The following is an 11,106-nucleotide window of genomic DNA, read 5'->3' as shown; positions in this document are numbered from 1 at the left end:
CATCGCCGAGGGACACGCACACGCTACGGACGGAGAAGAAGAAGCAGGTAAGTGATCGATAAACCCGAACTTTTCTCACTGTATTTTCATACAGTGAGAAAAGTTCGGGTTTATCGATAATTGTAATTTTTTTAAACCCGAACCAAGGTCAGGTTTATCGCTAGGGTGGTTAATAATATTATATTTGTTTGTTTATGTTTATGTTTGCCTTCTTACCAACAACTAAACCAAATATTCCCCATCCACAGATGTATACTTACCAAGTTAATATGGCCATTCGTCCTCAATTTCTTTACATCCATTCCAAACCAATGCCTCTACATTTGAACCCCATGGACTGTTAGGGTACTGGTTAAAAAGGCCCCATAAACGCCTTAAAAAGCTGTAATGTGTAGTAATGGAAGGTAGTCAGTATATATCTGTAGAGGGTGGGTTGGTTCAGCTTAGGTGTTGGTGGCAAACCTGAAAACTTAAATCTGTTCTAAAAATCAGTTATATTTTATGTCCTATATGAAAAAAAAAAACTTTAATTCCTTTTCAAATTTTCTAATTATAGGTTATGGATAAGAAAAATATAACCAGAATCGCTTTGATCCACCTTTTGGGATTTAAAACTAATCCAAGCATAGAATACTTTGTTTTTTTTATTTTATTCGTGGCCTATTGTTTGACAATATGTGGAAACCTCTTAATCCTCGTACTCGTGTATTATGGCAAAACCCTCCATTCTCCGATGTACTTCTTTCTCTCTCAGCTCTCTGTATCCGATATTTTAATAGTTACAGATATTCTTCCTAACTCACTCCATGCTATTTTGGCTAAAGAGATTACAATGTCATTCTCTGGTTGCATCACCCAGTTTTCTATCTTTGCCATCTCAGAAGGTTTACAATGTTTTCTATTGACTGTGATGGCTTACGACCGATATTTGGCCATTTGTAAACCTTTGCATTACACCTCTATAATGAGCCACCAGACATGCTGGATAATGATCATCATATGCTGGACATGTAGCATGTTAATACAATGTAATCATGTTACCGTCTTAATAACATTACAATTTTGTGGCCCCAATATAATTGACCACTTTTTCTGTGACTTGCATCCCATTCTGAAGCTCTCTTGCTCCGATACCACCAATTTTGAACTCGAAGTGACACTATTGGGTGGTTTTTTTGTCATCATTCCATTTTTTATCATCATTGTGTCGTATATTTATATTATAGTCACAATTTTTAACATTCCATCAATTACTGGGAGAAAAAAAGTCTTTTCAACCTGCAGCTCTCACCTAAGTGCTGTGTCCACATTTTATCTTACCATTGTTTGTGTATATTTATTACCCAACAGAAGACAGTCATCGGATATTACTAAATTCATGTCATTCCTGTATACCGTTGTCAACCCTCTGCTGAATCCAATTATATATAGCTTGAGAAATAAAGATTTAAAACAAGTTGTAGTAAAAATGATAGATAACTTTTTGAGCTTCCCCTCCAGGTGAATAAAATCATACATGTGATCTAAAATCAAACATTAAAATAAGTTTTTATTCAAACTTCAACTTTGAAAAAACATTTTATACAGTTACAAATCTATTTATTGCATATTATAGTTACGAATGGGACAACCATTTCACAAAGAGAAAAGCTTGGCTGGTAGAAGTCTGCTTCACGCTACCTTGTGAAAACAGATTTAATGGGACCTCTTCCCGTATTCTACCACTGGTGCTACCATTTCCTGCTGGAACCAGAACTAGGTATTGTTAGGTATTCTGGAACTAGAACTAGCTATTGTTAGGTATTCTGGAACCAGAACTAGGTATTGTTAGGTATTCTGGAACCAGACCCAAGAAATTTAGTTTGAGTCCAGGATTCAGTGGTGGTTGTTGGTCTCTTGTGAGGCCTACGTCTTCTTTCATTCTTATTCATTCTCGAGGATGACATTTTAAACTTAGCATGTGTTCACACAATCTTTTTTCTTTTTTTTTTGCTTGTAGGAGATTTGGATGCTTTGGAAAATACATCAAGAGGTGGCTATGGGAGTGTTGTTATAATAGGGGGGAATATAATGGAGGATCAGTTTTTTGCTCATTGGAATGTTGTATTAAATCGTTATAGCACACGTAGGATATTAACATAAGGATTTTTTTTACATGAATTGACAATTGAGTAGTGATGAGAAATGTAATGTTTGAACAGTAATAATATATTTACCCTAATAGAAAGATATTAGGTTAATAGGTGGGTGAAAATAAAACATTTACCGATGATTAGGTTTAGAAATGATATTAGGGTATGGAATTATTGTTATGTTTATCATGGACTTACATACTTAGGCTGTCTGTTGGTATATCTCAGTTGGGAGACGAGTTTTTGACATATGTAAGTACAAGTGGATTGAAGGATTATTGGAGAATTCATGTAGTAAAGACAATTTTTGATTGTAATGTGATTGTTCTTTCTTTTCCCCTTCCCTCTCTCTTTTTTTTGATATTGTTAAATATGTATTAGAATTAATTTTTAATGCATTTGAAATGTCCTTCTGATGAAGCCAGGTGGCGAAACGTGTAAAGTAGGGAATATTGCATATTCAATAATAATGGATCTATAACGGAATGATGTTTTAACATAATGAGTGATTGTTGACAGATTCCCTAATGAAACATTAATTATTTGTTAATCGGGCACAGGAATCTATGGCATTGTCTACTTCTGACATTTACGGGCCCCTTTTTGGTCTTTTTCGTAACTTTGTGTTTTTAGGTACTTCTTGCGCCTTGCACTCAGCATTGGGAATTGGGAATTGGTATGTATTTTGTAGTTTTCTGCTTCTATTATTTGTAAAGAATGAGGTCATATACTCATCAGATGTTCCTTTTGTATATATATAATTATTGTTTTTTTTTTGCAATAATAAAACAATATTACAAGAATCAAATCCAAACACTACCTTAATTTTGACATTTCTAACAGTGAAAAATGTAAAAAGACAAAAAGTCATTAAAAGAAATCTGTGGTATTAAACGCCTGACTAGGTCTTCTAAAAAGACTCTGGTAAAAAGATATTGTTCTTTATCAATCACAATGAGATGTTTTTGGGTGTTTATGGTCAATATACTGTTGGAGAATCCAAGACCTGCAACTGGAAAATACCTTTCTGACATAGGGCAGTATGTTTTCCTCCGGAAAGTCTTTAAAGTGCTGGATCTTCAGGGGGAGACTCAAGGCCCAGGTCCAGGGGGCCCTCCTGTAAAAGATATATAATTACCCCAAATCCTTGGAGTTCAGTATCTGAGGAGTAAGGATGCAGCCAAAAATAGCCGTCTCCTGAAAATTTGGTAACAGCACTGCCATTACAGCCCTCATTGCCACATCATTGTGTGGACCTGTCTGTTTTATGGGCTCTTCAGTCAATTGCCAATCTTTGTGCCATCAGAGGTGATACTTTGGGCCTAATTTATGAAAGCTCTCCAAGACTGGAGAGGATACACTTTCATCAGTTAAGCTGGGTGATCCAGCAAACCTGGAATTGATCTGGTCCAGAACTGAAAACATTTGCAACAAATAGCAAATTACTTTTAGGAAATCCATTCTAGGTTTGCTGGATTACCCAGGTTCACTGCTGAAAGTGTATCTTCTCCAACCTTGAAGAACTAAATCAGGCCCTTTCGTTTCTGGGTGCTGGAGAAAATCATGAGCTAGGATGGTGCCACTAGCCTGTCTATGCAGAGCGTGGAAATGTCTACAGAGATAGATTAGGGACTAATGTCGGTTAAAACACTGACATTTGACATGAGACCTCACAAAATCACCGGCTGCAACATATCTCCAATGTGGAGAATCTTCAAGAGCAGATTCATGGCATTGTCCTCATCGGGGAACAACTCTCAGAAAATAACAGATCAGGAGAGCCAGCATTACTTTCTGTTAGTGGTTACTAAGCCAACAGAGGAACCCAAGGTCATGTTACCTGACAAATTTTCAGGATAGAAGGGCAGTTCTTGAACTTCCATAAGGGATTGCATGCTTTAATAGGGTTTTTTTCCTTCCTCTGGATCATTTATGTCTATAGGGTTTTTAACCTGACTAACTATTTGTAGCAAGGGCAGGAAAAAGGATCCTCTAGAAACGGTATCCGAAGGGCAGAGAAAAGGTGAAGTTAAAGTACAGGTGGAGGTTAGTCAAGGCAGCAAAAAATTAGAGGGTCAGGCAAAGCAAAGGTCTGTAAATGGTATCAGACAGATAGTAAACTGAACCCTATCAGGGGCAATGGTTAACAGGCTGGATGGTGACTGAGTGCTACATTAATTACCAGGTGAGGTTAATGCTTGTATCTCCTAGATCAGGGGTGTCAAACTCAAATACACAGAGGGACAAAATTAGAAACATACACAAAGTTGGGGGTCAACCTTGAAATTTATTGAAAAAATTGAGGAAATGTTTCCTTCTCATTATATATAAACCCTTTTTATATGGAAACAAAGAGGTTTTGCTTCACATTCAATCTGGAACAAGCCTATAATAAAGAAAGGCATGACATTTTTTTTTTACATTTTATTTAGGAAAAATTCTTTTGCCTCTTTCTCTGTTTGTAGCCTTCTGAGTTCAATTTTAATGGTAACCTTTTTGCACAGGCTAACAATAATAATAACAATATTCTTCTATGAAAATCCAACCATTCAAGTCCATGCCTTGGAGTACAAAGGAAAAGTACAGCTGAGGGGGAGCGCTGGAAACGGCAGACGCGGCCAATGCCGAGCTAAATCTTATGAGTGGCCCGCCGCTGAAAGTCCCTCTTCATTGAAATATTGCCGCTACTAAAATTCCCGGCATTATTCACATCTATAAAACAGCCCAATGCGGGGCCACGCATAGGCTGAGAGCCCGCTGGTCTATAGACGCGAGTTATTCAAGGAATTGAAGTAGTGTCACTATTCCAATGCAGCGGCGGGCTAGGTGCAGTTTATATTTAGGATTCCTTTGGGGGCCAAAGAAAAGGACTTTTGGGGCCAGAATTGGCCCCCGAGTATGACACCCCTGTCCTAGATGATCTCCTAGGTCTCAGTGCTGAGACATGGCAGCCAGAAGCAAGCAGAAACAGCTAATCTTTCTAAAGGAAATATCCACACAAGCATTGTAGGTTGTCAACATGCACTTTAGCATTCTGGCTTTTTAATGTTTTTTTTTCAACAGTGGGTCCTTCTGGGTCTTTTTTTTCAACAGTGGACTCCTACTGTCTCTCAAAAGGTCATGGATAATGCACTCAGATACTGATGAATCTTAACCTTGATGTTCAGCTTGTATTTTTCCTTTCTCTACCATTCTTATTATCCTTATGCCCATTTTGGGGTCAATTTTCGTTCTGTGGCTGCATCCATAGAGAGGATCCAATTTCATGGCCCTCCATAATATTTGCAACTACTATCACATCAACCTGCTTGTAGATGGTCTTTTAGTTGGCCTCACTCACACAAAGTCAGTAAAAATGACTGAACATTACCAAAATACAAAGTTTTTCTCTTTGGGTGCCTATCAATCTTGTTAATACCTCTAGACTCCCTCTCCTCTTTGTTTGGTCTATGTTCAGTGTGGAACACATAATTACACTGCATAGTGACTACTATACCAGTTTGAATAGGACGAATAACTGATTGGACAATTGGCGACATGGGTGGCACTAACTGAAGAAAATGGCTGGTTTGAGTCTAGTCTAATTTTTTCTAAGGGTACCATGTGCCCAGGCCATTTGAGAATTTGCGTAGAATAACCAATTCTGTATTTCTTGTCATACAACTTTAGGTAATAGTTGTACATTTATATTATGTGTAGTCTTGTGACAAATTCTGAAAATGACATCCTTATTGATGTGAAACAAAGCCTATAAAAGTTGAAACAAAGTAAATGAGACCTGAAATAGTTGCTTTGTATGGTGGGCCCACTAGATTGGTTTATTGATATTGTTCATTTCTTGAAAACTATTCATCACCGAGTCCTAGAAAATTTCAAAACTTTTTTTGGGAAACTTCAGAAACTACAAGTGTTTGAGATGTCTTTATCATTTTATTTAACTATGTATGTATGTATTTTCTGTATTTGTTAACACTTCATTTTGTTCTGATGGTCGTTTTCACTGAGATATCTGAGATAAAAAATAGCATGGAAATCCAACAATTTAGATTTGCCACCAGAACAATCATCAAGAAGGGGGACAACTAAGATTGAGATTTTCCTCACTTAACTCTTATTTCTTTATTGTGTATCCATGGTATGAACTGGTTAGTCTTTCTAGCGGACCCTAAGTAGCAGAATATCATAGCAGAAGCATTCATTTATACTTAATTTACTTTCAGTAGCTGTCTGATTAGGTTTAGGTAAGTTTATGAAATTGCAGTAGATAAATTGATTTAGGTTCAATTTTATTGTGAATGAAAGTGTTTCTGTAACACATACAGTTTACAATTACAGTTAGATGGTGAAAGGACCTTTATTAAAGGAGCTTATATTGTATGAGAGAAGAAGAAAGAGATCCAGAGGGTGTCAGATTTTGTAATTTCACCACATTTTTACCTAAAAATTAGGAATCATTTAAAGCAGACTTATCATGACATTTTTTACATTATATAAAAAAGGGGGGCAAATGTTTTTTTCATAATTTTTTTAATTTTGTTTGGGAGGTCACTTGCCATTAAATGTTTACTGCCACGGCAGTACCAAAAGACCATCATCTGATATCTCAAGCCTACGTAATAGGATCGGGTGATGTAAGAAGAAGTCAGAAAAAAAAGAAATAGGATGGCAGTACCAGCTGTCTAGTCTGTGCTGGAAATAAGAAGGAATATGGGATGGCGCAGAACCTACTGGACTCGGCGTGCAAAGGAACCGATGGCTTTATACCTGTAAGAACTCTTACGCCCTTTATTACAACACTGCTCCTTTATTGATATAGTACAGAGGTAATTATATCTTTGAATAAGAAGTCTGTAACTGGCAGGTTTGTAATCAAAAATAGGTTTAATAAAAAGCATAAAATAAAAAAGAAGACAAATGCAGCCAAATTTTTTTACATTTTAGATTTTAAAGTTTACATACTCTTTAAGTCTTTAAACATTTATTTTAATTTAGTGGTTTCAGTGATAAAAATAATTTAAAAATGGACTGCTTGAAAAATAAAACAAATAAATTCCCTATGTAATGAAAATCAATTAAATTATGAAATAATGAATTATCCCCTGATGATCACAAACACTTCATTCTCTCAGTGGTTCCAATTACTTCATTTTACATACTTATTTAAGTCAGGGTAAATTTTCTCCATTGTCACATGCTTCCTGAGGTTGTTCTTGTGATAAATTACTAGCAAAACCAAATCAGCAGTGCTCAGCTTTAGAACATATATGTAAGGAATTACATTTTTTTATATATTTTTAGATTTTAAAAGATTTAGGATAATTTTCTAGCTAAAATGAAAAATAATAATAATAATAAAATTAATTTTTACTCTGTATATTCTTAGCTGCACTGTGTAAATTACAGTAATATACAAAACCCAGTAAGTTATGGATTTGTTCCCAGTTAAATAATTTTTTTATAGGTCATAGGTAAGATTATGCATAGTAGGTCTGCATAGTCCGTTATTTTTCTTTTTTCTTACAGTTTTCCTTTTATTCATTTAATTTACTTTGTCTTTTTTGTTCCCCTTTCATTTTCCTTTCCTTTTTAAGTTGCAGAGTTATAGCTTCGCTCTGAAAATTTGTGATCAGGCTGGACTTTATTGCAGAACGGCAGGCGATGTCCCATCTACAATATATACTTACATATCTGTTTGCAATCTTTTTTTTTTAAGACTGCTGGGACTGAATGAACTACAAAATATGTCATCCAGGCCCAAAAAGTCAAAATGACTGAAGATTAGGAGCGGTGCAATGGGAGACAGGTGAGTGCATTTAAAAAATTTGATTTTGCAGGTATGTTTATGTTGCAGAGGGAATAATATTTGTCCCTCGTAAAATAAAGGATGTGCCCACTTGCAGTTTTTAATTTTTTTTAAATATAATTCTGCTTGAACTTTTTCTATTTTTTATTTTTTCTTCTTTTAATTTAGTTTTATTTTGTTTTAATGTTTTCTCTTTATTTCTTGTCCAGGATTCTGTCCTTCTTTTCCCTTTATCTTTTTTCCCAATCTTTCCTCTTGACTTTTTTCTTGCATTCTCTGTCTCTTTTCCACCTTTTCTTTTCATTTTCTTTCCCCTTACCTATTCTTGTTTTCCTCTTAATGTGTCCTTTCTTTCACTTTCTGCTCTTTCTCCCTTCTCTTTCCTTTCTTTTCCTTTCTGTCTTTTTTCTCCTTTGTCTCTTCCTATTTATCATCCAATTAAAATCTTTTACACTGGAACCACCATCAAATAATATTATTATTTTGATATTAGGATATGGATGAGAACAACATGACAACAATTACTGTGATTCGCCTCTTGGGTTTTCAGTCACCAAAAAATATGGCTCCTTTAATCTTCTTTTTCTTTTTATTGTTGTATTGTGTGGCAATATGTGGAAACCTCCTGATCATCACATTGGTGTCCGACAGCAAATCCCTCCATTCTCCCATGTACTTCTTCCTCTCCCAGCTCTCTGTATCAGATATCTTATTAATAACTGACGTTGTTCCTAACATGCTCCATGCTGTTTTAGAAAACGCGACGAATGTACCAATATCTGATTGTATCACCCAATTCTATTTCTTTGCTGCCACAGAAAGTTTGGAATGTCTTCTTCTGACAGTGATGTCCTATGATAGGTATGTGGCCATCTGTAGGCCATTACATTATACTTTATTAATGAATCACAACATTTGTTCCATAACAGTTATCACAAGTTGGAGTTTGAGTTTTCTGGCAGTACTGATTTATATTTTAACCATCTCCAAATTACAATTTTGTGGTTCCAATATCATCGATCACTTCTTTTGTGATCTTGACCCGATCCTACAACTTTCCTGCTCTGACACCACCATTGTCCAACTAGAAGAAACATTGCTGAGTGTTATTTTTGGTGTCATCCCATTCTTTCTCATCATTGTATCATATATTTATATTATATTCACCATTTTTGAAATACCATCTATTACCGGAAGACAGAAAGTTTTTTCAACATGCAGCTCCCATCTGACTGTTGTTTCCATTTTTTATGGCACCATGTTTTGTGTGTATTTGGTACCTAGCAGAGGGCAATCATTGAACATAAGCAAATTCCTATCTTTACTCTACACTGTGGTCACCCCGCTGGTAAATCCAATTATATACAGCCTGAGGAATAAAGACTTAAAGCAAGTTGTAGGAAAAATAATAGTCAAGTTGAGCTTGCCCCCTTAAAATCATTCACACAAGCCAAATGTGCTCTGATCAAATATTTAAATAGTAACTTTAATTAAAATAAAAAAATGACAGTCTTACTTTCACAGAGCCCTCGATTTTTAAGTCCTGCGCTGTCCTGGATTCTTTGTCCCGGTGCTGAGGGACCACCAACTTTTACCTTGATCTTCTGGCTTTTGCTTACGTCACCTGATTTCATACTGCGCAGGCATGAGATCTTATGATATTTCCTTCAATAAATGTAAAAAAAAAGTTAGGATCTCCCTGAGCATCCAGGGGCAAGCCGAAACTGGAGTATATGAAGAAGGAGCAGCCCTTAGCTTCCTGGGATATTATGTATCATAGATATCCCAGGAGGCTGCGGGCTTCTTATTCAGTTTTTACTGTTGTGGCCGAAATGATAGAAAGGCAGCGGCTTCCTGTTCTTTTTTTTTATATATAAAAGGGTTAAGTACAAAAAAAAAAAAAAAAGCTATCGATAGTTCTGCTTTATATAGCTTATTATATATCATGTTAAACAATGGAAATCCTTCCTTGACAGCATCTAAACATGTTATGATTACAAGGCTTAAAAAAAGTCATTCAAATTTATTGTACTACTATTATTATTACTTTTTAAATAAATAGTTGAAGGAACTTGACATTTTACTTTTATTGGTGACAGATTGTTGGTTATTGTTATAATGTTAATACCATTAGAATATACTGTACATAGATTCATACGTCATGTTTTAGGTACACCTTGCTAGTATTGGTTTGGACCGCTTTTGCTTTCAGAACTTCTATTTTTCTACATGGTATAAATTCGACAAATTGCTACAAACGTTTCTCAGGGATTCTGGTTCATATTGAAATTAGAAAGTTACACAGTTGCTGCAGATTTGATGGCTAAATGTCCATGATGTCAATCTCCCATCCCAATCTCCCACATCCTAAATGTGTTCCATTGGATTGAGATCTGGTGACTGTGGAGGCCTGTTGAGTATTATAAACTCATTGTCATGTTTAGGAATCTAGTTTGAAATGATTTGAGCTCTGAGATATTGACCAAAACATTTTTAAACAATGCTAATTTGGTACTAAGGGGCCCAAAGTGTGCATAGTCTCATATCATTATACCACCACCACCACCCTGAACTGTTGATACATATCAGGATAGATCTATGCTTTCAGGTTATTCATGCCAAAATCTGACCATAACATTAGTATGTCACAGAAGAAAACAAAATTCAGGGCAGGAAACGTTTTTCTATTCTTTTTGTGTCCATTTCTGGTGAGCCCATGCTACTTGTTGCCCCATATGCCTGTTCTTAACTGACAGGGGTGGCAAACAGTATGGTCTTCTGCTGTTGTAGCTCATCTGCTTCAAGGCTGGATGTATTGAACAATCAGAGATTCTCTTCTACATACCTCTTGTGCAACTTGTGTTTATTTGAATTATTTGTTGCTGTTATTCTAGCTTTATTGTGGCTCCACTAGCTTTTGGCATCTATATGGCATTTTGCACCCAGGGAACTGCTGCTCATTGGATATTTTCTCTTTTTCAGTACATTTTCTGTGGACGAAGTCTTAACTCTTCTCTCATCATCTCCGTCTACTACATGTCCACTTGACCCAATTCCCTCTGACCTACTCCGTGCCCATTCCTCCACCCTGGCCCTTGCCCTAACCAAACTATTCAACCTCTCTCTTTCCACTGGTAAATACCCCTCAGCTTTTAAACATGCCATAATTCT

General features: G+C 36.0%; 1 protein-coding gene across 1 annotated transcript; it reads left to right on the top strand.

Annotated features, from left to right (window-relative positions):
* Nucleotides 1–8,431: 8,431 nt before the first annotated feature.
* Nucleotides 8,432–9,370, top strand: LOC140322184 (olfactory receptor 11L1-like). The gene has a single exon (XM_072398788.1). The coding sequence runs from the start codon at nt 8,432–8,434 to the stop codon at nt 9,368–9,370; it is 939 nt and encodes a 312-aa protein (XP_072254889.1).
* Nucleotides 9,371–11,106: the final 1,736 nt, after the last annotated feature.

Source organism: Pyxicephalus adspersus, chromosome 2, assembly GCF_032062135.1.
Source record: "Pyxicephalus adspersus chromosome 2, UCB_Pads_2.0, whole genome shotgun sequence".
Lineage (NCBI taxonomy): Eukaryota > Metazoa > Chordata > Amphibia > Anura > Pyxicephalidae > Pyxicephalus > Pyxicephalus adspersus.
This window is presented reverse-complemented; position numbering and strand designations above follow the sequence as displayed.